The 27,896-nt window shown below is 33.0% G+C and overlaps 1 protein-coding gene and 1 pseudogene across 1 annotated transcript; both read left to right on the plus strand.

Annotated features, from left to right (window-relative positions):
* Positions 1 to 22,072: 22,072 nt before the first annotated feature.
* Positions 22,073 to 22,988, plus strand: LOC131161369 (peamaclein-like). Its single transcript, XM_058117090.1, has 2 exons — positions 22,073 to 22,368; positions 22,507 to 22,988. Exons 1-2 carry the CDS (start codon positions 22,284 to 22,286, stop codon positions 22,689 to 22,691), a joined length of 270 nt encoding a protein of 89 aa, XP_057973073.1. The 5' UTR covers positions 22,073 to 22,283; the 3' UTR covers positions 22,692 to 22,988.
* Positions 22,989 to 23,042: 54 nt separating this feature from the next.
* Positions 23,043 to 24,169, plus strand: LOC131161368 (large ribosomal subunit protein uL2-like; annotated as a pseudogene).
* Positions 24,170 to 27,896: the final 3,727 nt, after the last annotated feature.

Consider the following 27,896-nt stretch of genomic DNA (forward strand, 5'->3'; position numbering starts at 1 on the left):
ATATATATATATATATATATATATATATATAAATATATCAATTGGGTAAAGCATCGTGCTGATAACGTGTTATAAAATAATATAGGAATAAATAAACGTGGATAATCATAAAGTAATGAAGACAAGAAAAATAAAAATAAATAAATAAAAAATAAAAATGAGACCTAATTTGCGCAGTTCGGTTTATACCTACTCCATGGGCGGATGGGATCTGAAATCCACTATTTTAAGAGGAATTACAAAATATACCTGACTTTTATATAAATATCTCACCTTCTTATTTTATAAAATATTTCATTTTCTCTTTTTTCTCCTACTTCTTTCTTCTCTATTTTCTGCACGCTCAATATTCTGCAATCTGTATTTTGCACTCTGCACTCTTCATTTTTCCTCTTCTTATCTCAATCAGGGGATTCCCTTTATATAGCCGTGAGAGGAGCAAGTAATATATTCTTTTATAATTAAAAGGGCAAGTGGGTTTGTCTAATAATAATAATGGATTCATGTGATGGGACAGGTATGTTGAAGACATGGATGGTGACATCCACAATTTATTTCACAACAATATAGATATTTTATTTTGGAAGAATATTTTACAAATCAAACACTAGTTTTTGTTTAAATTTTATTTTATTTTTTTATACTAACAGTTGAGATGTTTTATTTATTTATTGAAGGTTAATGAAGCATGAAGCAATAAGCATGCAACATGAAGCATGATAAGTTATTAAACTATTCATTTTCTTTTTGAAAATTCCTAAGGTTTTTTTTTCTTAGAAAAAAATTATGATTTTGTTCTAAGTAATTGCATATGATTTTCATACTAAGTAACAAATTTATTTTTCTTGTTCTTAAAAAATTTAAAGATGACAACTTATTGAATAGTTTGATTGTATTGAAAGTTGTTTATTATTTGTTTCCCATGCTTTTTTTGAAAAAAAAAATATTTAATTTATTTGTGGTTAGACATAGTAAAAGAATCAATATTAGTGTCATAATCACTTTTCATGATTAAATTACATGTACAAAAATGTCATATGCCGATAAAGAACTTAGCGATGGATTAATTATTAAGCAAACCTGGCTAATATCGAGATTTTAACAAAATATTATTTTATCCCACTATGAAGGTGAAATGATAATTAAAATTTTATTTTGTTATTTTTTTTTTCACTTTTGGGAATAGGACCATGAATATAGATTTTAAGTTTGAAATTAAAATTTTTATTTTTATTTTTATTTTTTCTCCTTATAAATTGAAGAAAAATGTTTAGTGTCAAAGCTTGACATTATAGTCTCACATGGCAAAATAAGAGAAGATGGTGCATAAGAGGCACAAACCTCTCATAATGGCATAAACCCTATTTTTTATCACCTGGGCCAGGCTTCAAGGTCCGGCCCACTTAAATGAGCTGCTCTGTTACAATGGCCCAAACCAAGCCCGGCCCATCTAGTCTGAGCTCCCAATCTCACATGTGGAGATATAGATCGGTTCCAGTCTAACTCAATTTGACCAGCCCATTCAAGTTTAGATATATGTTTTAGGGAAAACCGACAATGAGGAAACAAACTTTATTATGGCCCAAGGCTGTGGGCTGGGTTGCTCCTGGATATGGGCCTCGACAGCATCTGGACCTCTTATGGGCCCTTTAGGATTGCTATGCGGGCCTTGAACCATAGCAGCCCACTGTTGTTGTAGGTAAACGTTTAGAAATAGAACAGGTGATGTCAAGATAACTCTATTCATATTTATATTTGAATATTGATGTCCTACTTGATATCAGCTAATCTATCGAAATAACAAGGTGGTCGTTTAATTTTTATACACTTAAATGTTAAAATTAATTTTTAATTAATAATTATAATCTTGAAAAATCAAATTTTAATACTGCTGCTAGAATGTAAAACCAAAAATGTGGTAGTCCTCAAAGTGACAAAATTTGAAATGTCAATTTTACCCTTCTTTATGTATTTTACGTAAAATAAAAATTTCAAGTGTGACCCAAAACTCAAATTTAAAAGCTTCAAGTCCTTTTAGATTTTACCATTGACTATTGAATTTCTTCCTACTCAAATTCCTCTTCCTCTTATTCCAACCTTCCATCGTCTTAAGGAAATTATGTATTCCTTTAATTTAAAAGGCGATTAAATGTATCTACGATTCCAAAATGTCGTTTCTACTCTAATAAGAATTCTTACCAAATCTGAAAACTAAAAGACACTAAAACTTTTAATTCATATAATCCCAATGATCAAGTCTTCTAAGATCTCTTTATTGTTGCAAATAAGATCGTAACGAAGCTAACCAAGAGACGTATTGAAATTCTCATTGATTTCTTGAAAGAATCATTTTTCACTAACTCTCCATAATTTGAAGGTACAAATTTGTAGCATCGACACAAACATAAAATATCAGTCAATTTTAATGGAGAAGGGAATTGCTTAAAGAGTCTGGTCTTATCAGTTGACATCAATTGTTAATAGGGTGAGCAGACCTTTGGAAGATTCAGATCAAAATAATATTTTAGATTTAATATTTATTATCTTATAAAAAATATTTTGAAGGTCTACTATATTTTTTGATTTATTGTTCTGTGGTTGTTCATTTTCTATTTTACTTTGACTTTGACACCTACAATCAAAGCTTTTGAGAACTTGTTTTATTTACAATCAAAATGAAGGAAGATTATGACATACCAAAGAAGTTTATCATTTACAATTTAAATGAATTTAAAATGTCTTGAGTTAATAATGTAAGATTTATATTCCAAAGGATATGTCCCACATGAATGATATGTGTCCCACGTGTAGGGTATGTGTCCCATATGATAAGGATATAATTAATGGTTGTATGGATTAACTAAAGGGTTAGTTTATTTAATATGAGTAATTAATGGTAGAAGTTTGAAGAGATTTCCAGCATAATCAAAATCTATATATCCTTTCAACCCTATTTCACAATGCATTTTTCCAAATATTAATCATTACTGTTTTATTCCAGATAAGTATTGAAAAATTTATTTCAAAACATGCCAAGATAGTTTTACAGGTTTGCTCATAAATCTACTCACTTGACTTACAACATAAGATAGATTAGGTCTAAAACATACCATAACATACATTACACTACCAACCATACTAGCATAAGGTATTCTATTCATAAACAGTGACTCATTTTTAGTTTCAAGACACTATTTTCTAGACAATTTAACATGTTGTGTAACAGGAATAGAAATAGATTTAACATGACTCATTCCAAATTTTTTTAACACCTTTGCAATATAAGACTTTTGATACAAGTAGAGAAGCTTTTTATTCCATTCTCTAGTTATTTCCATACGAAATATTCTTTTAACAAGTCCTACGTCTTTCATTTCAAATTCAGATTTAAGCATGCACTTAACTTGATTTAACATATCCAAGTCTCCACAACCAACCAACATGTCATCAACATGTAATAGCAAATATATATGACATTTATCACATGATTTATAATAAACACAACCATCATAATTGCTTATACAGAAATCATTTTGAATCATGTAAGAATCAAATCGTTTATACCATTGTCTAGGTGATTATTTCAACCCATATAAATACTTCTTTAATAAACATATATGATTTTATTCATTTCTGTATCAAAGCCCTTGGGAGGTTGTATATAAATTGTTTCTTCTAAAGTACCATACAAAAAAGCAGTTTTAATATCAAATTGTTCCAAATGCAAGTCATGTATAGCAACAAAAGATAATAGAATTCTAATTGAACTATGTCTCACAACAGGGGAAAATATTTCATTATAATCTACCCCTTCCCTTTGTGTAAATCCCTTAGCCACTAACCTAGCTTCATACCTAGGTGGTTCAACTCTAGGGATTCCCTCTTTCCTCTTAAAGATCCACTTGGATCCTATGAGTTTCTGTTTTTCCAGTTTAGGAACCATCACCCATGTCTTATTCTTGTTTGGATACTTCATTCTTCTTACATTGTAAGAATCCATTTTTCAGCCTCTTTACTATCCATGGCTTCTCTAAAAGTCTTAGGCTCCACCTCAATTTATGTTTCAACGACAAAAAGAGTAAAAGTTGTCATATCAGCTTCCACATACCTTTGAGGAGGTATTATAACCCTCCTCTCCCTATCCCGTACTAGAAGATAGGTTTTACTTAATTAAGAGGTTTTTGGTTCTGAGTTTTGCTCCTCAAAATCTGCATCATTTGTTTCTAAATGGCTATAAGAAGTGGAGGGATGCTCCACCTTAAGCTGTAGGTCACTAGTATCAGAGTGCCTGGCACTTTCATCTGAAATTTCTGGTTTTCCCCCCCATTTTAGTTTCATTAAAAACTACATTCCTGCTAATAATACATTTTTGTTTTCCAGGTTCTGTAACCCAGAGCTTATAGCCTTTAACCCCCTTTTGGGTATCTCACAAAAATGCATTTAATAATCCTAGGCTCTAATTTATCAGTTCTAATGTGGGCATAGGTTACGCACCCAAAAACTTTTAAACACTGATAATTAGCAGGCTTACTTGACCAGATTTCTTAAGGGGTTTTAAAATTTAGAGATGAGAAAGGACACCTATTAATAAGGTATACATCAGTAGTCACTGCCTCTACCCAAAAGGTCTTGGGCAGACCTGAAGTGGCTAACATGCATCTTACCCTTTCCAAAATAGTCCTATTCTTCCTTTCAGCTAATCCATTCTGTTGGGGAGTATCCCTAACAGTCCTATCTCTAACAATGCCCTCAACTTTACAAAATTCAGAAAATTCATTTGACAAGTATTCTAATCTATTGTTTGTTCTCAGTATTTTAACTTTTCTACCAACTTGAGTTTTAACTAAGGTTTTCCATTCTTTAAACTTTTCAAAAGTATCACTTTTATGTTTTAGAATATAAACCCATACTTTCCTAGAAAAGTCATCTATAATTGACAGAAAATACCTAGAACCACCATGAGAACTAACCATAGCAGGGCCCCCACAAGTCTGAATGTATGTAATCAAGAGTCTATTTTGTGGTGTGAGTGGACTTCTTAAAGCTAACCCTAGTAGACTTACCCAAGACACACTCCTCGCATAATGACAATTCCTCAAGTTTCCTATCCCCAAGCAGCCCCTATTTCTCTAGCTCCTTTGGGCCCTGTTGGCTAACATGTCCTAGCCTCTTATGCCCCTATGAAACCTGATTTTCTACCCTGTGATTGATAGGTGAAGCCTCACCAATCACTGTCTTTCCTACCAAGGTGTACAGCCCATTCTTTAGCACCCCTTTCATCACTATCAGTGAACCTCTACATACTCTTAGGCTACCTCCTTCAAACTTGAACGTGTACCCTGTCTGATCTAAGCTACCAAGAGAAATCAAGTTTTTCTTCAACTCAGGTATGTACCTCACATCTCTTAGCACTCTTTCAATCTCATCATGCATTAGAAGCCTCACTACCCCAATACCCTGTATTTTACATGACTTATTGTTTCCTAGGACAACATGACCTCCTTCTAAGCATGTAAAGGAATCAAACCAGTTTTTCAATGGACACATGTGCAAGGGACATCCTGAATCTAATATCCATTCTTTTCCCAAATCTTTCTCAGAGACGTTCAACACTTCTGCACTATCATACTCATCTAAAACTACAACTACCTTACCCTTTGATTCAAAGGTGGTGGCATTGGCAACCTTTTTTCTTTCAGGGCAGTCCCTCTTAAAATGTCATTCCTTGTGACAGGAAAAACACTTTAGTGCTTTGTTTTTAGACTTTGACCTAGACCTCTTGCCTTTTCCTTTCTTGTCCCTCTTTTCAGATCTACCTCTCACATTTAACCCTTCCCCTGATCCTGATTTTGACTCAAACTTAGTGTGCAATTCCCTAGAATGCAAAAATGTTTGCACATCTTCTAAAGTCAGCTCTCTCTCCCATGTATCATAGTTTCTTTAAGATTTTCATATGTGGAATTAAGAGAACTCAATAAAAGATTTGTCTGATTTTTATCATCTATACTAATATCAATATTAGCAAGATCCAAAAGAATTTTATTAAATTCATCTAAATGTTCATCAATAGATGTTCCAGGGGTCATTCTAAAGATATAGAGTCTAGTCTTCTTATGGAGTCTATTTGCTAAGGATTTTGTCATGTACAAACTTTCTAGTTTTGACTAAACTCCAACTGTCGTATCCTCATTGGCAACATCCATAAGTACTTTGTCTCATAGAGACAAGATAATGGCACTATGTGCCTTTTGGAGGATGGATTTCGGGCTTCACTTTGTCGATGGAGGGTAAACTTGGTTTCCCCTCTTGTGAAGTGGAAACCCCCTTCTTTTCTCTAAGAAGAGCCTCCTCAAGCCCCTGTTGTACCAAGATAGCACGCATTTTAATCCTCCATAAACCAAAATCTTTTTTTCGATGAATTTTTCTATTTCAAACTTAATGGTCCCCATCACATAGCCAGGCTCTGATACCACTTGTTGTGTGAATAACATGATTGCTTATTCTGATTTATAGATTTTAATCAATAATAAATGAACCATAATAAGAATATGATTTTATCTACGTAGCAATCACAACCACACCTAGACTAAAATCTGCTTATTTCAATGTGTGCGTGTGTGCCAAGCCTGATCAAAAAAAATATTTATTCACCAAACAATATTCAATAAAGCCACAATAATTTCAGCAAAACATAAACATGCACATCACAAACCACAAGAATGCATTTACGTGGTTCGACCCGAAAATTGGCCTACATCCACGGCAAGAACTCACCTTTGGAGACGCTTTATTAAAGATGGTGAAAATAAATATGTGTACACAGATTTACCTCTATAGCTTACTGATCTCCTCTAAAAATCAGTTCAAGAAACGACCCAGGAAAACCCCTCTTCGCACCTGCTAAGAACCCTAGGTTTCTTCCTATTTTCATCCCTGATTTCCCTAAAAGAAACCCTCCCAAGACCTAGATCTGTGTTTACCTTCCCCTTACCCGTGTGTGAACCTTCATTGGTAGCTCGAGATCCCCAACGCCGAACCCTCCTCCTGCTGTCTCCCTCTCTCTCGCGCTGCGGTTGAAAAGCTCTCTCAGCTGGTGATGGCTTTCTTGGTTTGCAGGTCTCTCTCGAACAGGTGAAGACTCTCGAAGCTGTGAAAAAGAAAACATCTCCGTTGAATCTGTTCTAAAGCTGAAAACAAAAAACGCTCTTCATGGACCTGTTGTTTTGTGTACAAATAAAAAAAAAAAACAAATAAAATTACATTAATGCCCCCCCCTCCACAGAGAAAAGTAAAACAACAGCAGTCGTTTGATCTTTCCATCAAATGGACGGCTTGGATTCATGCTTGACACTTCAACACATTACATATCTACTGTCCCAATAATATCCATTTGGTTATTAGAAAGGATTGAGAAAATAAAAAGGAATTTTTGGTTTGGAATGATTGGATAAATCGCAAATGTTTTGCATTTTTTTTTCTCTTCCTTTTAAGAATTGTTGTATTTCTTTTAAGTCTCATACAAAATTTTTTAAGGTCTGTTTAGATCAAAGATTTTAGTTAGGGAAAGAAAAGAAAAGGAAAAGAAGAAAAAAAGTCATTTTTTTATTATATCCTTCTATATTGAATACTGTTAAAAATAAAAGTTTCTTTTATTGTAATTAATAATTAGGAAAAATCAAATATTTGTGATGTGTAAAATCAAAATTTATTCTTGAATTGAACATATATATATTTTTTATTTTCTTTCTCACTTTTCTTGATAATCAAACATAAAAATATAAATTCTGTGACATTTTAATATATATTATCAAGTTCTAAATGAGGTTTTCATGGAAAATACGAAAAAATTTATCTTTTCATTTTAATTGGGAATTTCTACCAGAATATGGTCGAGGACCACCAAAAGATTTTCTCCCTACCCAAACAGGTAACCATGAATTGGATGATCCCTCTTCAGTCCTTCACACAAAACTAAGAAAACTTCATTTGCATCTCATCCCCCACACTCTTTCACCTTTACAGCTGCATCCAACCCACTGCAGAGCACTGGTTCACCCCTCCCAATTTGAGGATTCGAGTCTCTTTAGCGTTGATTGAAGATTGCTCTGAAATGGATTGAAAGAGATCCTTGAAAGCGATTTGATAACTGAGTTTGGCGAGTTTGTCTTAATTTTAGGGACATTATAAAAAAAAATAAAAAAGAATCATCTTTTTCGGAGAAAAGGAGTTTTAGAAAGTAAGTTGCGTGATCAAGGAAGATCGGTATAGCCTCGTGATCCTCGAATAACTTGGAAATTAAGTTTGATATTAGCTCATGATCTCTCCGCGACCAGTTGAAAATTGATGCAGATTGATTTCTAGCACGTGAAGTATTAACGATTCTTGTTTGTAGCTATGTGAGTAGGAGTTTGCCCATCTAGGCTGAATTTGGGTTTGAGAATGGCTCAGTCCATACCTGACTTGTTTAATAAATAATTTGGACGGGTTTGGATTGGAAACCCGTTGGGTGATCCATTTACTCTTTTTTTTTTTTTTTTGGCCCTTTAGCCTTTGGATCGTCCACTTTTAGGCTGTATTTTTTTTAAAGTGTCATTTTTTAAATAAAAAATTAAGTAAACTTTAATCAAATTTTATAAGAAAAAACTTAAAATAAATAAATTGTATTTTAAATGGGTACTTAACAAGTATTCATTTAGGACGGATAGATTTAGATATATAGATTAGTCATCTGTTAATAAATGAGTCCATCCGAATCCGAATTCGTTTAACCTCCACCCATTTGTGGCCCATCCAAATCCAACTGGTCAACTTGTCTTGCTGCCCCTATTTGTGAGGGAGTGCCCTCACCCACCCCCCACCCCAAAAAGGCTAGTCGGTGAGCGGCTAAGGTTACTGTGCTCGAAAAAAAATATTTTCTATTGAGAGAGATATTTATGTACTTTGTATTTAATGAAGATTGTCCTATATTCTCATATAAAATGTTTTATTTTTGGTTTGAGTGAAAATGAGGAGAATGAGAGAAAGGGGTTAAGATATTCTACTTGCATTTATTACTAAATAGTATAATTAGTGATTTGATCTGGCTTCAATGATGCAGACAAATTACCGAACCTTGTAAATCTTGTATTTTGTATGTTGTTTTTTTAAAAAGAACATAAAATTCCTTCTTCTTTTTTTTTTTTTTTTTTTTTTTTTTTTTTCATTTTCTGGTTTTATTTCTTGTTTTTATGCGACAACACTTTGACGCCACTCGTTCATAAACCCAAACTAAGCATAATTGGGCTTGCTCAAGTGGTAAGGACGGATTTGTGACTTTGGTGAGCTCAAAGGTACGAGTTCGATTCCTCACTTGTAGTTTGCACGATGAATTACCAAAGTTGTGTTGATGGGCGGGTGGCAAGATTTCCACCCCGTGGGTTTGATGCCGCACTGAGAGATCCAAAGGGCTCGTCGGTAGTAAGAGTTCCCACGTCATTGGGAAAAAAAATGATATACACACACACACACACACGTACGTTAATACACACCCACATGCTTCAAATGAGCCAAGTAGGTATGGCCAATTTTGTTGGTAATTACAACTAAAGTTTCATCGAAAACCAGACAATGGTTGCCAAGATGAATGCCAAACACGTCCCAAATATGCGTAAAATTAATTCACGAAAGCTACACCTACGTGCTGATATCTGCGTAAAGGAAAAAAATAAAAGCACCCCAACACAACACCAACTTCCTTTTTCATTGCTGTCTCCTCTACTTTATTCCCAATCTGAAGGTACCCATTATTCCGCTTAGGCCGCGTTTGCGTCCAAAAATTATACAAGACGATTGCCCTCTCTACATTTAATTATATGTTTATTTTTTTAAATGCAAAATATAGGAGTTTTTCTTTTTTTAAATGGCGACGGGTGCGATTTTCGTATGGACATTTATCTTCCCACACAATCTACATGCCAAGGGCCAAGGCAAAGCCACGCAGGTTGCGTGACGTCGTTTTGCTTCGAGTAAAAGAGGAATTAAAGAGTGCTCCGAGGCCAAAAGTGCGCGTTCACGCGTCCATACCAACCTTCGGAATGTTCATCGCAACGGCGATGGAATATTATTATGCTGCATTTTGGAGTGATTTTAAATTTTTACTTTAAGTAAATTTAAATAAAATTCAAAATAATTTTATATTATTATTTATTTAAATTTAATATAAATTTAAATTTAAAGTCTTTCCAAATATAAAATTACTCTTTCAAGTATTTTTCTTTTCAAATATTTTTTAATGATGGGATTGTCCATGTTTTTTGAATTTCCTTTTCTTATTACAGTTTGCGAACTAATAGTGTTCGTCACCATCACCGTCAAGGGTGAGTTTGACACTTTCTTTTTTGTCTTAATTTTTTTATTTTTAAAATAAAAGTTGAGTAACGAATTTGATAAACAGTTTTTGAAGTTTATAAGAGTTAAATTTTAATTTTTTGGGCGAGCTTTTAAAAATTATAGATTAAAAATTTTTTAAAGCAAAATAAATAATTTTTTTCCCAATAAATTATTTAATTTCATTGTTGTTCTTAATTTTTTAAAATATTACAAAATTGTTAATATATTAATTATATTTTCTAAAAATACATATCTTGTTATAAAAAGATGCAGGAAAATAAATAAAAATGAGACAAAAATTTACATGGTTCAACTATGCCAAATTCACGGGCGGATGGAATAAAAAAATTTACTGTCTCGAGAGGAATTATAAGATGTTTTCGAACCAACCCTTGCACAAAATATCTTTGGCCTTGTACAAGATCTCTTTTCTCTTTACCTCTCATCTTCTTTCTATATACCCTACTTACTTTAAGCATGCAAGTATGAATACACATATGCAATATGTGTATACAAATGTGAGGGGTAGAGTGCCATTTTATAGGACAATATGGATAACAAGGCATTTATTGGGATAGAAAACTGAAGTGGTGGGACATTCATATTTTTCATAACACTCCCCCTTGGATGTCACTCATATATTAACTCTTAGTACTAAAATCTTTAAGATGTCTCATTCCGATGAGATGAACCAATTTCTTAAATGTTGTAGTATAGAAAGTTTTGGTGAACAAATTTGTTAGATTATCATTTGTTCGGATTTGTTGAATACTTATATAACCATTCTTTTGAAATTTATGTGTATAGAAGAATTTTGGAGAGATATGTTTTGTCATGTTACCCTTTATGTATCTTCCTCTTAGTTGAGTTATATATGCAGTGTTGTCTTCATATAAAACTATTAAAATATCATTGATTGATTAAAGACCACAATTTGTTTGGATATGAGAAATCATTTATCTGAGCCACACGCATTCTCTACTAGTGTGACGCCTTGATTTTCATACCATTTTTTTTTCTATAAATAAAAGATATTAATCAAACATCGGTCACGTCAAATTCTCTGATACCATTTCAACCCGACCTGAAGTGGGTACTGGGCAAACAGTGAATCTCATATACACAAACCTAACAACGGAAATCAATATATACAAACCATCTAGGATAAAAATAACTAGAGTTTTAACCATCTATATATATACATATCTAAACACATACCCAAAAACCCACAATATACAATAGGAATCATATACCCCTAAACAAAACACTCACCTTGTCTATCAGGGTACCGGCTCCCCTCTATCACGAAACTTTATCACTTGGCCTGTCACGGTTTCCTGAAATATTAGATATTTGGGTGAGACACCTCTCAATAAGTGGGAATAAATTATTATCAGTGTGTGGTAGTGAGTTTTAGTGTATCGTATCATGTCTATATAAATATTTATTTAACTGAGGTATCATAGGAATCTGTACTCATATTTGTAACATATATGCATATTTGCAACCATATACTATTTTCGAAAATATAATCATACTGTTAAATATTTTAGTATATATACAAAGTACTATATATGTCAAAGTACTATCATATGAGTGTATCGCGTCTGTAATGAGGAAACTCATTCATATCATCGTCATGTAATAATCACACATGACCGAGTTATGCGACTCGAAGGCGAGATTTAACCCTGGTTGACCTACTAGGTTAAGTTAAGATACCTCGTCTGTAGTACGATTGACCCACCGCAGCCTGTTCCAGACTCAAGGGCAGTCAACATCTCTCTGAAGGCCCAATTGACTTCCAATACCTACACGTTCCCGGAGCTACGTGGTTGCACTAATTTAATCACTAGCAACGGTACTGTGCTCTCATATCATTAACCAACCGGGGTCTCATTTCCATCACTCATTATACCTAAAAATCTATTTCCCAAAACTTTCAATTCTTATAAACTTGTTCATGCTCATAAGTATCCATGTGTAACACATATCGTCTGTAACTCATGGCGCTCAAGCTCATGAGTATCCATGTGTAGGTAACACATCTCATCTGTAACTCGTGATTGTTCATCATATCAGCAATTATAAAACTAATGCGTATGTGTACATCTCAAATCATCATATCATATCTGATAAAAATTCTGTTTGTTTAAATCACATATCAATGTAACTTTTTTAAACATATATGTTCATATCTCATCACAAACCCCATTCATCATATAAAATATTCACAGATTCATTTTTCAGTAATTACAATCATTTCTCATGCCACACAGATTTTTAATAATATTTAACCATATAATAATTTATCCAGTAATACATTGGATATTTCCAAAATTACTATTTCATATATATATATAATAATCATAACATACTTTAATTTAATCAATAAATTTTTAAAAATTCCTAACATAATTTAATTTCCCTTACCCAACTTACTGAGAAGCTTGCTAAAAACCCTACATCCACACTCGCGGTGCTCGAAACTCAAAACCCTGAAATCACATTTTCCCCAAATTAATCAATTCAACTACTTAGAATAATAATTATTTTAATATTTCCTAGACCCACACACACTCTCAATACTAATTAAACTTTAAAAATAATTTACAGATATATTTCCACTATCCTACCCTATCCCTGGAGTGGTGTTTAGGAAACCCAAATTAAAAATATGTTCTAGCTAATATTCCGAGGATTGAAGCTAGGACCCTATGGTGGTGTCCGATTATCGATTTGGCTAAATATTTAATGAGAAATTGAGGAAAGAGAGAGAGTATACCTTACCTCAGGAGTGGTGCCTACGTCGCTCCTACGACAAATCCACTCCAGTAAAAATGTCGGTGGTGAAGATAGGATCCCAGTGCTATTTTTTGTTTTTCGATCGGTCGACTATTGGAGAAAAAATTAAAGAGAGAGGGAAGAAGGAACGGAGGAGAGAGAGACGATTGCGTAGAGAAATATGAGAGAGACTAAGAGACGCAAGGGGTATGAAATTATATTTCACTTCCTGAAGCTTCTGGCTTTAGGAAGTTATATTATATTATGTTATATTAATATATTATATTATATTATTTAATATATAATATTTATTTATTTATTTCAATTAATTATTTAATTATTATTTTATTTTATTTTACATTTCCATGCATATTATTTTTGAGATCGTTACAATTAACTTCATGAATAGTTTGTATTTTAGAATGATTGGAGGATGTTACTGTAATCGACTATTTTACTAATTTCCAAGATATAGCAGTTTTTTCATAAAAAAGTACATATCCAGTTTGAAATTTAGCGTTGTGAGGATCAGATAGATATCCAGCATCTACATGTCCTACTAGTTAAGATTTGGAGTCAAATGAGTATAATAAACCCAAATCAAATGTACCTCTCAAATAGCATAGAATATGCTTAATTTCATTCTAGTATCGCTGAGTAGGAGCAGAACAATATCTTGCTAGTAGATTTACAGGAAATATAATGTCTATTCTTGTACAATTGACCAAATACATCAAAGAGTCGATAACACTTAAATATGGTACTTCAAGACCAAGTAATTCCTCCCTCTCATTATGAGGTCGAAATAGATCCTTCTTAACATCAAGTGATCGCACCATCATTGGAGATCCCAAAGGATGAACTTTGTCCATATAGAATTGCCTTAATACCTTTTTTGGTATATTTAGATTGATGAAAAAGAATTCCGTCATTTACATGTTCAATCTATAGGTTAAGACAATATTTTGACTTTCCTAAATCTTTCATCTCAAATTCCACCATTAAATTATTAGCAGATTTAGTGAACTCTTCAGGAGTCTCAACTAAATTCAATTTATCAACATAAACGGAAACTATAGCAAGTCCAGATTATGATATTTTAATAAAAACGCATAGACAAATTGTATCATTTATGAAACCTTCTTTCACAAGGTATTCACATAATCGATTGCACCACATGCATCCAAATTGTTTTAATCCATATGAAGAACGTTGGAGTTTAATTGAATATAAATTTCTGGGTTTTGTTTCAAGCAATTTAAATTCTTGAGGGATTTTCATATAAATTTCATCATCCAACAATCCATATAGGTATGTTGTTACTACGTCCATAAGACGCAAGCTCAATCGTTCAGCGACTGCTAGCCCAATTAAGAATCTAAAAGTGATTCCATCCATTACGAAAGAATATATCTCCTCATAATCAATTCCGAGTTTCTGTGAGAAACCTTGTGCCACAAGCCTTACTTTATATCGAGTAATTTCATTATTTTATTTTGGTGTATGGACTACAAGTCCAAAAACTTTTCTTTTTGAGAGTTTAATTCTGATGTGATAGCATCTTTCCATTTTGGTCAGTCACTTTTATATCGACATTCATTAACAGATTTAGGTTCAGGATCCTCATTACTTCTAGTAATGTCAATAGTTATTTCATATGCAAATGTGTTGTTGATAACAACTTTATTTCTAGCCCACATTTCTTTTTTGTAATGAATTAAGATCTCATTATTATTTTCAGGTTCCTGCCCCTTTTCAAGGGATGTCTCTTCAAGAGTTTTCTCTATAAGAGATTCCTCTTCAGGAGGTTCCATAATAGGGATTTCATTTTCAGTAGAAATGAGTTTGTGAATGTCGAATGGATTGTCTACCTCTGTAACCTCTTTTGGAATGTTTACTTATTTCAATTTTCTCCTTCTAGGAGTTTTATCTTTTGCACCAATAGGCCTTCCATGCTTAACTTGCAGTTTAGGTTCATTAGTCGGCTCTTGTCCTTCAGGGACATCATTACATGCTAGAATATTTGCAATAGGTATATGAGATTTGAATATAACCTTGGTATCTGCAAAAGAATCTGGTAATTGATTTGCAACCCCTTGCAAATGTATAATCTTCTGAACTTCAAGTTCACTTTGATTTGTGCAAAAATTTAAATGAGATAGACTCATGACATTCCATGTGATTTCATGATGTGCTTCAGGCACTGATTTTGCTCCCCTTAATGTAGGGAATACTGTTTCATCAAAATGACAATCTTGAAACCGTGCTTTAACAAATCACCTGTTTAAGGTTCAATATATCTAATAATAGAAGGGGAATCAAAAAAACATAAATACTAAGCTTACATTGAGGGTCCATTTTAGTTCTTTGAGGAGGAGCAATAGGAATATATATTGCACAACTAAAAGTTCTTAAATAAGAAATATCAAGTTGTTGCCCAAAAACTAATTGCATGGGTGAAAGATTATTGTAAGTAGTTAGCCTTATACGAACTAAACATGCAGCATAAAGAATAACATATCCCTAAACAGAGAAAGACAATTTGGTTCTCATAATCATAGGTCTAGCAAATGAAATGAAGTCTCTAAATAAAATATTCAACTAAACCATTTTGTGTATATCAACAACGAGATATTCAACATCTATTCCAAGTGACATGCAATAGTTATCAAAAGTTTGGGATGTAAATTCACTAGCATTATCCAAACGAATTGATTTAATTGGATAATCAGTAAAATTAGCTCGTAGTCTAATCAGTTGAGAAAGAAGTCTAGCAAATGCAATATTATAAGTGGAAATTAGAGAAACATGTGACTATCTAGTAGATGCATCAATTAGGGACCATGAAATATCTAAATGGTCCAGATGATGGATGTATTGGTTCACATACATCACCATGAGTTCTCCGTAAGAAACTGGGAGATTCAAGACTTACTTTTGAAACAAATGGTTTGACAATTAATTTCCCTTGAGAGCAAGCAGTACACATGAAATCATTTTATACAAGAATATTCTAGTTCTTTAGTGGATAACCATGTGAATTCTCAATCATTACATCTCTAGGATAAATGTACAAGACAATCATGCCAAAGTGTAAATAACTTTGGGTCATTGCACTTTTGGTGCATGACATTATATGATTCAATTGCTTTAATATTTGTATAATACAATCCAGAAGATAAAGTTGACAGTTTTTCTAAAATTTGTTTATTCCTAAAAACAATAGAAGTAATATAAAGGAATTCTTCACTGCTTTTAATTGTAGTTTCAATGTGATATCCATTGAGCCTTAAATCTTTAAAACTTAACAGATTTCTTCTGGATCTACTGGAATATAAAGTTTCATCAATTTGTAATAAAGTACCATTGGGTAACTTTATATTAGTTCTTTTGGAGCCTTCAATCAAATTTGTAGAACCAGATATTGTATTAAAATTTATTGAAGATATATTCAAGTAGTGGAAATATTTCCTATCTCGAAGAATTGTATGTGTTGTAGCATTGTCAGCTAAACAAACTTTTTCCAAAGACATCTTAGAATCGATCAAAACTTTAAGACAATTCACACTACAATATATATTTTAAAAATCCATTATTATAATTGATCATAGCACAATAAATACGATAATTTATTTATTAAAATCAAAATACAATATTGCTTACTATATATATCTTAAAATATTATATCATTATTTTCATCTTGATTTACAAGGAAGTCGGCAACATAAAAATAAACAGAGTTGGATAGTCTAGCATTAAGATCTATTGGAACAACATTATTAGAAAATTTTGTTTCAACTTCTTTACTCTTTTCCTTTTCCTTTATAGGAGCTTGGTATAGATCTACCAAGTGTCTGGGTGTACAACAGGTATGCGACTAATGACCTTTTTCTTCACAGTGTAACATTTAATTTCATATTGTCTGGGTCGCTGGCTTTGATCATTTACCTGCTTCTGGAGGTCATCCCTCTTCTGGGGGATTGTAGCCTCACGTTGATGACAGTGATTATTTCAACCACGCCCAAGACCACACCCACGACCATGCCTATGACCTCGTCCTCGACCACGAGATGTATTCATATTCACTTCATAGAATGGGGTCGAATCAGTTGGACGAGTTTGGTGATTTTTCATCAAAAGTTCGTTATTTTGGTCAACGACAAATGCTCAATGATTATTTCAACCACACCCACGACCACGCCCACGACCATGCCTACTGTAGAGACCTAGAAAATAGAAATGATAAGAAAAATAGAAGAAAAGAGGAAAATGGCTTGGTGAGGAGAAAATCAGCGACTATTTTCTGAAGTGTTAAGAAAATTGTCGATGGTTATATAGTTTTACTGCAGCCGAGTAAAAGGGTAATAATGAAAATTGGGTAAGGTTAAAGATAAAACCAACGATGGTTTTCTAGGAGCCTAAGAAAATCGTCGACGGTTTTTTCTAGATAAATAATTGAAACAAGCTTCTCAATAATCAAGTATGATTTCTAGGGAATGTATGATTTCATGGTTTTTGAATTTCGAATGTCGTGAGCGTGAGTATAGTACTTTAGCAAGCTTCTCGATAATCAGGTAAGGGAAATAAGTTACGCTAGTAAATTTTTTAGGAATTTTATCAATTAAAGTATAACATGTGTTTATGGGATTTAAATTTTATATCTATTATATGTTTGTGAAAATTCATAAATTTGGGTTATAGGGAAGTTTTACAAATGATATATATATTATTTTTATATAGAAGGAAAGTACAGTTTTTCCCTAACAAATTATAGTATAAGAGTTTCATTTAAATTGTGTGGCATGAGAATAGCAAATATAGTACATAGATTTAATACATGAATTTTTACAGCTTTTACAGAACCATGATTATTTACAGCTTTTACAGAACCAAGATTATATACAACTTTTACAGAACCATGATTATATACAGCTTTTACAGAGCCATGATATATAATTATTACAAAGGCATAATATACAGTTTATACAAAATCATGGTATTACAATTTATTATAGAATCATGGTAAAACAGTAATATACAGACATAGTATTATATACTATCAGATCCCTTATGAACCAGCACAGATTACAGAGCACGATACCGTAGCTAACATAGTATAGAGTACAACCACACATCTCAGATAAAGTGTAGAATAGTCAATTATGCCTAGAGGAGAGGCGTGGAGCTCCCTAGCAGGACTAGATTGAGGGGGCCAATTGTACTCAGAGGTTTATAGTTTGACTTAATTGGTTAGGCCAGCCAGAGTTAAGTCCTGCCCACGAGTCGCCCAACCCGAACATGCGGGGTTAATTCATGCATACAGTTATCCATTCAGGGAAGCTTTCATAGTTAAATAAGTAAATGTATATAGTTTTTATAGAGAACATGGTCTATCTATTACAGTTAAAAGCATGTTCAATAGAAAGCTTATTTTAAAAGGCATAGGTGTGAGTTATGATATGTTTTACACAAAAATGTTATCATAGTTACAGTTGAATTAATAATTATGTTATTCAAGTAAAACTCATTTGCCACACACTGGATGTAATTCATTCCATCTTACTGAGAGGTGTCTCACCCCAGAATTCCAAATATTTCAGGTGATCCAGATAGGCGTGCGGAGCGTGCTTCGAGATAGAGGGGACTTTTGTATTGCCCTACCTGCAGGGTAAGTTTTTGAGTCGGGAGTTGTATTTTTGGGTATGCCCCTAGGGCATTGTGTTTGGTTTTGGGAGATGTATATTTATATTTTGGGAATTACTGAAACTTTGGTATTGTAAATAAGGTTAAGGTATTTTTATACTTTTCGCTGCATAGGTGGCATGTTTTGTGGACAGGTATCCTCGGTACCACTTGAGGTCCGAGACGTGATAGTGGATATTACTATGGGTATCAGAGTAATGTTATTCTGTTACAGGATATATAGATATATAAAAAAAAAAAGAGAAAGGAAAAAAATGGTAGTAATTTTGAGATTGTTACACCTATGGCCTCGTCCTCGACCTCGAGATGTATTCATATTCACTTCAAGAAATAGGGTCGAACCAGTTAGATGAGTTTGGTGATTTTTCCTCAAAAGCTCGTTATTTTACTCAACGACAAGAAGACATGACACAAGTTCAAAAATTTTAGTAAATTTCCTCTCCCTATATTGCTGATGTAGGAGTACATTAGTGGGATGGAAAGTGATAAAAGTTTTTTCTAACATGTTTTCATCAGTAATATTTTCACCACATAATTTTAGTTTCGAGCTAATCTAATCCAGAGCTGAGTTATATTCACCGACTGTTTTGAAGTCTTCCAACCTTAGGTGCAACCATTTATATTAAGCTTTTTTGTAAAATCACAGTTTTTTGGTGGTCAAATCTATACTTTAAATTTTTCCATAGGATAAGTGGGTCTTTAACAGTGAGGTATTCAGTCTTTAATTTTTCATCTAAATGATGATGGAAGAAGATCATAACTTTTGTGCGATCCTACAAGAATGCACTATTTCCATCTAAAATAGTGTTTTTCAAGTTCATTGCATTTAAATGGATGTCAACATCAAGAATCCATGATAAATAATTGTTGTCTTTGATATTAAGGGAAACAAATTCAACTTTACTTAGGTTCGACATCTGAATAAATTAACAATAATAAGGAAATATAGAAAACAAAATGTAAAAACTAAAATAAAACTGAGATAATAATATAATATTATTTCCACCTTTTCTGGGGGTACTTAAATATGTTTTTTTAGGAACATTATTTTATTTTTCTCAATTTTTACTCTCCAAGAGATTAAATTGGTAATAATTTTCCATCTCTTCCAGAGGTTAAATATACTACCTCATCTGGAGGATAAACGTTTCACCTCTTCGAGAGATTGATTTGAACATTTTTTTGAGAGGTTAAAAATATACCCTATTTAGGAGGTAAATATTTACTATCTTTTCTAGAGAATAGATATATAATCTCTTCAGGAGGTCTATCTCTTCGGGAGATTAAATGTGTAGATGAAAGATTTAAATATATCACTTCTTCGGGAGGACTATCTCTTCAGGAGATTTATATATATACAGAAGATTTAAATATATAGTCTCTTCAAGAGGACTATCTCTTCGGAAGATTTAAATATATAACCTCTTCGGGAGAACTATCTCTTCGGGAGATTTAAATATATAGCCTCTTCAAAAAAACTATCTTACTATCTTTTCTGGAGATTGGTACTCTTTAAATTTTAAAAGATATATTCTTTTCTAGAGAATATTATATTCTTGTGAAGTAAAACTTACAAGAAATAAATAAATTATAAAGAATTAAAGAAATAACTCAGTTGGTTAAAGTCTCGTGTTGATAACATGTTATAAAAATGTAGAAAAATAAATAAAGATGAGATAGAGATTTACATGATTCGACTATGCCTACTCCACGGGCGAAGTACATGTAAGTGTGTATACAAGCATGCAATGTGTGTATACAAATGTTAGGGGTAGGGTGCCCTTTTATGGGAAAATATGGATAACACGACTTTTATTAGGGTGGAAAAACCGAAGTGGCAGAATATGTGGTGACATTCATATTTTTCATAACATATCTATTTTAATCATTTATTGTAGTTCTCAAGTTAACCATCCAGTTGGTTTAGGTCAACCAATTGACATAAGTATGACAACATACTTGAATTATTATTTTTTAAAAAATTTTAAAATATATGTAAAATTAATAATTTAATAATTCTAAAAAAATAATTAAACAATTTTATTGTTCTAGAAACTGTTATATACAATTTACATGAAAATTAAATGACTAAATATATCTTTAAAATTTAAATATAGTTTAAAAATCAAATCGTATCAACAGAGTGGTCAAATTGTCACTCGTTTTATGAATCTAGTTAAATGAATATTTAATAAGATAGCAACTTGTTTAAAATTTAAAAAGATCAGAGAATTAGTTAGATCAAATGTTTACCAATTAATATAAATTTAAGTCTATTTAGCACTCATATTTTACACAAAGAACAACTAACAATAACTTTATAATTTTAATTTAAGAAATTTGAATTTTGAAATTTTGATTTATGTTTTTTTGTAGCATTATGGTTGATAGGTTACTTGAATTTAAAAATACTGAATTATATTTTATTTGTTTTATGATGTGTTTAGTTAGTATATTTTTATGAAATTACATCTAACGAGCATTTTGTAATACTGTACTTGCTAGGTATACTTATGATTTATTAGTAGTTTTATTTTTCTAAATATTTTTAAAAATTTTAAACTAATAATAAAATTATTTTATCATGCTTATGTCAATTAATTGATCCAAAGCAATCGGCGGGCAAACTGTTCAATTTGAGAATTGGTTAGGTTTCCAATTTCTTTATTTAGTTTTCAAGACATTACACTAATTTAATTTATTTAATTCGATATCAATTATTTTTATTTTTCATATATTTTTAAAAATTATAAAATAATACTAAAATTATTTTATTATATTTATGTTAGGTAATTGATCCAAAGCGAAAAATCATTCAATGCGATAATAGGTTAAGTTCTCAATTTATTTATTTAGTTTTCACGACATTGTATTAGTCATTTTTAAATTTAATTTATTTAATTAATATCATATATCATTTTAAAATATTATGTTTTTTTAAGAATAAAAATTCATTTGTTTACATATACTTAACTAGTGGAAGGTTCATATATTGTCAATAAATTTAAATTTATCAGTCTTTCTTATAATTTTCAAAAATAGAGAGTGTTATATTTCAAAAACTCGGGAGGTGGTGTTGCATTTTACCCTTTATTTGTAGTGAGTAGTGAGGCGGAATAGTTTCCTTCCTACCCCCATACGGTACCCGCTTCACCTACCCTTTCATCTCAGCTCCCACCATATATAAATACCCCCATCCATCAGCCCCCTCCCTCCATCGATCCTCGCCTCTCCTTTCCCATTCCCTTACAATTCCTATTCCTAGACACGGCAGCGTTTGTCTTTGCATAACTCGATCTGTCGCATATATCCTCGCGTCCATTATTTAACCAGTGATCATATATATACAGAGAGATTTTTTTTTCTCAAAGGATATTAGTCATAAGAGCTAGCTAGCTACAGCTAATTAATCAAGTTAGGGAATTAAGATGAAGGTGGTCTTTGCATGTTTCTTGCTCTTCTTCCTCATCCTCACTTTCTCCTCTTTCCTTCATGTCACACAGGCTGGCTCAGGTATATATCTATATATATATTCTTCATTCATACCTCTCTCTCTCTTTCTTAATCTGGGAATTATGTTGATGGGTGATGAATACTGTGTAGTACTATGGATAATATTAATTATATATGGGAATATGTATATATGTATAGAGTTCTGTGACACGAAGTGCGAGGAGAGGTGCTCGAAGGCAGGCGTGAAGGACAGGTGCTTGAAGTACTGCGGGATATGCTGCGAGGAGTGCCACTGCGTTCCCTCGGGGACTTACGGCCACAAGGACGAGTGCCCTTGCTACCGTGACAAGAAAAACTCTAAGGGCAAGCCCAAGTGCCCTTAATTAATACTCCCCCATCTCTCTCTCTCTCTCACTCTCTTTATATATATATATATATATATAACTAGCTAGCTGCGTTAATATGCATGGTCTTTTACTATCATATCTGTGTATATAATATATATTTATATGAGAGAGAGAGAGAGAGAGAGAGAGAGAGAGAGAGAGAGAGAGAGAGAAGAGTACTGTGATGAATCGATCATTATCTGGCCATCCTCCTGCAGGGGACATATGATTAGCATTAATGCTGTGTATTTCTTTATTTATTACTTCTTAATAAATTACCTCTCTCTGTCTCTCTGTGTATAGAGTGTCAGCCATCACTCATCAGGTTATTTTTATATAATTAAAGAACAATTCTTGTCTCTTAATAACAAGGCACAATCCCATCCAATTGCAGCAGTAATGCTCACATATATATATATATATATATATATATATATATATAACCCTAAACGCCGCCGCTTAGATGGGTCGCCCGATTCGAGCCCAGCGCAAGGGGGCAGCGGGCTCCGTCTTCAAGTCCCATACTCACCACCGCAAGGGTCCGGCCCGGTTCCGGTGCCTGGACTTCGGCGAGCGAAACGGCTACATGAAGGGTGTGGTGACGGAGATCGTGCACGATCCGGGTCGGGGCCCCCCGCTGGCTCGAGTGACTTTCCGGCACCCGTTCCGGTACAAACACCAGAAGGAACTTATGGTAGCCGCGGAGGTAATGTACAAGGGGCAGTTCATGTACTGCGGGAAAAAGGCAAATCTGGTGGCTGGTAATGTTCTGCCTCTCCAGACGATACCGGAGGGTGCGGTTGTGTGTAACGTGGAGCACCGTGTGGGCAATCGTGGTGTCTTCGCTAGGGCTTCCGCCGACTATGCTCTCGTCGTCGGTCACAACCCCGATAATGGCACCACTAGGATCAAGCTTCCATCGGGGGTAAAGAAGCTCGTGCTGAGCGAGTGCCGGGCTATGATCGGGCAGGTAGCCGGAGGAGGCAGGACCGAAAAGCCACTTCCGAAGGCAGGAAACGCCTATCACAAGTTCAGGGTGAAGAGGAACTGCTGACCTAAGGTTCGTGGCGTTGCCATGAACCCAGTGGATCATCCCCACGGTGGTGGTAACCACCAGCATGTCGGCTTTGCTACCACCGTTGGCCGTCACTCTTGTCCAGGCCAAATTGCTGCTCGAAGGACTGGTCGTCGCCGGGGACAGGCTGCCGCTGCAGCTGCAAAAGGAGACGAGGGCATTTAGTGCGCGTTTGGTAATGGAGTAGAATGAAATCAATTTGGTCGCATATTCAACTTTTGGTTTCAGTTCATTCCACATACTAAACGTGTTTACGAACTTCATAGATACTCATCAAATCCTTTTAAGTTTTTTATTTGGAGATGCTTTTTATTGTGAAGGGCTACGGATGTCTGTTTTCCTTGTCTTTGGTTAAAGTTTCTACTTGAACGGTGATATTATTATTATTTTTTTTTTAAAAGTGTGTAAAATCCTTTTTTTTCAATGCACATACATAGCATTTTTTAATTAAAAACAAGTCAACTATTTTCAGGAATAAATTAATTTTAGTAGATTAGTTACAATTAGTTAATACAAAAAATTATGTTTGTACTATAAAGTAAAAATAATGTAAAACATTTTATGAATCCACAATAATTAAGGAATAATTATTCTCAAATTTTATTATTAGGATGCCTATTTCTTTAATTTTTATTACATATTAAATGAAATAATCAGGAATATAGAAAGAATAACTATTCTGTTAGTTCCCAATTTTTAAATTATATTCCATCTTATTCCAATAAATAATTATTTTGTTAAACCAAACAAGCTATAATTTTTTAAATAGATTCGATCAATAATCCAAAAGTTTGGAGAGGAGTGGGTCAAATAGATACACATATTATATATGCAGAGTCTTCCTACCAAAAATATTCATATTTTATTATCAACCATAATTTTCATCAATCAACATCCAAAAATAGACAAATATTGAGATTCAAAATTTTAAAATTAATTGCCCATGGGTAATGTATATATTTATGTGCCACTTACAAAATGATGTCATTTTACTCATGATTTTAGGGTTTTTCCTTCAAAATTATAATAGAGTGTATCTTAGAACTTTCATAAAAACTCTTGTAGAAAGTCTCAAGTGTGAAAAAAAAAAAAAAAAATAGTAACAAACTAAGTGAAATTTCAAACATTAACCAAACTTAATTAATTGAACTCTATATGTATATATATATATATTTGCTTAACATTTCGGGCACCATTATTATGAAAAATTTAATAAAAAAATTCACAATTGAGTAAACACCAATCCTTTTTCTAACTCTCAAATAGACTAATCTCAACTAAATATTAAGTAATTTGTGATTGACTTAACTCATTTTGTAGCTTTGAATTAAAGTAATATTATATTATTAATTATCATGGACAATTCTAAACAGCATCAACACCATATGCTCCATGTTAATATTCTATTACTTAAAAATTATTCAACAGTTTGCAATAGTGAATTGGGATAAGAAACTTTACAAAAAACCATGAACGAATAGGTTAGCGAAGGGAACAGCCACCTCAAGGCCTAATGAGAGAGAGAGAGAGAGCTGATGAATACTTGACGTCTACATTCGTATCAAATATACAATATTTCTTTTGGAAAAGAAATATAATGAGGGAAAGTGGGGAGCAATTGCCATGTGCAGTGTACCAAGCCCACCTGACACATTCCATGTGGCTCGTGAAAATACAAGGCCCTACCGAACACTGACCGCACACACAAAAAATAACAATGGAAACACAGGAATGGGCAGACATACATCTGAGTTGGAGATTTCTGAAAACCCACTCTGGAACCAAACCATCATTGCAGAGCAGTGGCACTTCTTTTGCAACAGGCCAACAGGGCTACTAAATTTTTCTCCAAGTTTTTTTTTTGTGGTATTAGACTTGCTTAGGTGCACTGAATGTCATTCATATGATAATTATCCATGTATTTTTGTGCTTGTTGAGTTGTTTTAGATTTAGTAATTGGTAAATAACAACAACAACAACAAAATCAAGTCTTAGTCTCACTAGGTGGGATCGGTTAGATGATTCTTTTTCCGCCAATTTATACAATCATAAACCATTTCTTTTGATAGATTCAAGGATATTAAATTCTTACTCACCATCTCTTCTCAAGTTATTTTAAATCTGCTCTTACCCCTTCTACTATCCCCCACAATAACTAAGTCATTCTTTCTCACAAGTGACCTACGCTGCAAGAGTCCATACCATTTGAATCTTCCCTCCCTTATCTTATCTTTTATAAGAGTTATACCTAACTTACCACGAATATGTTCATTCCTTAATCGAAAATGATGTAATGCATTCTCATCTCGGCAACTTTTACTTTTTGGATATGATGTTTCTTCATTACCTAACATTCTAATCCATATAACATAGGTCTTATTGCCGTCCTAAAAAATTTCTCTTTCAATTTTAAGAGTATTCTATGATCACAGAGCACACTTGAAGAATTTCTCTATTTTACCTAACCTGCTTTAACTTTATGCATTACATTATTTTCTATTTCTCCTTCAACTTGCATAATAGATCCAAACTACCAAAATCTACAAGTGTTATTCATTTCTTCATCATCAAGTTTAACTTTGTCTACAATATTCCGTTTATCATTACTAAAATTACATTTCATATATTATGTCTTATTTCTACTTATCTTAAAGTCTCTAGATTTAAAAGTTTCTCTCCATAATTCTAACTCAGCCTTTATTTCGTCCCTAATTTCATCAATTAATACAATATCATCTACAAACAACATACACCATAGGACCTCATTTTGAATACTCTTAGTGAATTGGCCCATCACTAAAGCAAAAAGATAAGGACTCAAAGCAGATCCTTGATGTACACCTATGGTGATTAGAAATTCTCTAATTTCTCCATCTGTAATCCTTACACTAGTTATTATTCCATTGTACATATCTTTAATGATATTGGTATACCTACTACATATACCTTTTTTTTTTTTTTTTTCTAAAACCCACCATAAAACTTTCCTAGATATCCTATCACATGCTTTCTTAAGGTCAATAAATATCATATGCAAGTCCATCTTCTTTCCCCTAAACCTTTCCATTAATCTTCTTAAAAGATAAATAGCTTCTATGGTAGATCTCCCATGTAACGCCCCGAACCCTTAAACCCGGGTCCAGCCTGTTATACCTGATAAAATCCCTGATAATCCATAATTAACATATACGCAGCAAAAAACATAAACATAATCTCCATATAACATAATACCAGAGTTTACTAATTCTAACTATAATCCATAATAAATCATCCATCACCTGCATTTCCATAAATCTACATAATTCCCAAAACATTTCAGTATTTTCACAATCATTCCTTACTCAACAGCTTTAAAAAATAAATATTTATATTCTCCAAAATTAACATAGAAATATATTATTTTATTTTTCTATTTCCCAATAATGCTATAAAAACCTCGAGCTCTCAAAGCTCGATCTCAAGAAAATCTTGAAAAAGATAAATTCACATTCGGGTGAGACACATCTCAGTAAGGGAAGAAACAATATATTAAACACAGCGTGTGGCTAACATAAGGTATATAGATATCATTTTAAATACATTTGCAAATCACTATCATAACATTAAAACTATTTTCTGAACCTAAACAATCACATGCAAAGATTTACCCACGAGATTATCCAAGGATAGGGGTGATTACCCACCCATACAAGTAGCACCCTTCTACTCTGATACTTAGGTAACTCTAAGGTCACAATTAAAACATACCAGAGCACTCACCTTACTCAGTAAGCCCTCAAGTGTAAGATTAATCTCGTACTCACACAGTTCAACAATAGTTTACCGGCAAATGTCTTAAGGATAGGAAAATGTATCTGCCCATACAAGTAGGTTCCCTCTGCCCTAATACGTTATGCGACTACTATCACATACATAACTACTAGTGCACTCGCCTTACTCAGCTAGCCCTCAGGCGAAAGGTACGTCTCACCCAATCGTAACATGCTATATGTACATACATACTTCTAATATCATAATACATCATTCTTTCTATCATTATTCAATCCACTACAAAAAAAAAAAAGGTTTTTAGTGATTAGTGACAGTTTTAAAATCGTCACTAATAGTGTTGTATTAGTCACGGTTCT

The sequence above is a fragment of the Malania oleifera genome, chromosome 8, assembly GCF_029873635.1.
Source record: "Malania oleifera isolate guangnan ecotype guangnan chromosome 8, ASM2987363v1, whole genome shotgun sequence".
Taxonomy (NCBI): Eukaryota; Viridiplantae; Streptophyta; class Magnoliopsida; order Santalales; family Ximeniaceae; genus Malania; species Malania oleifera.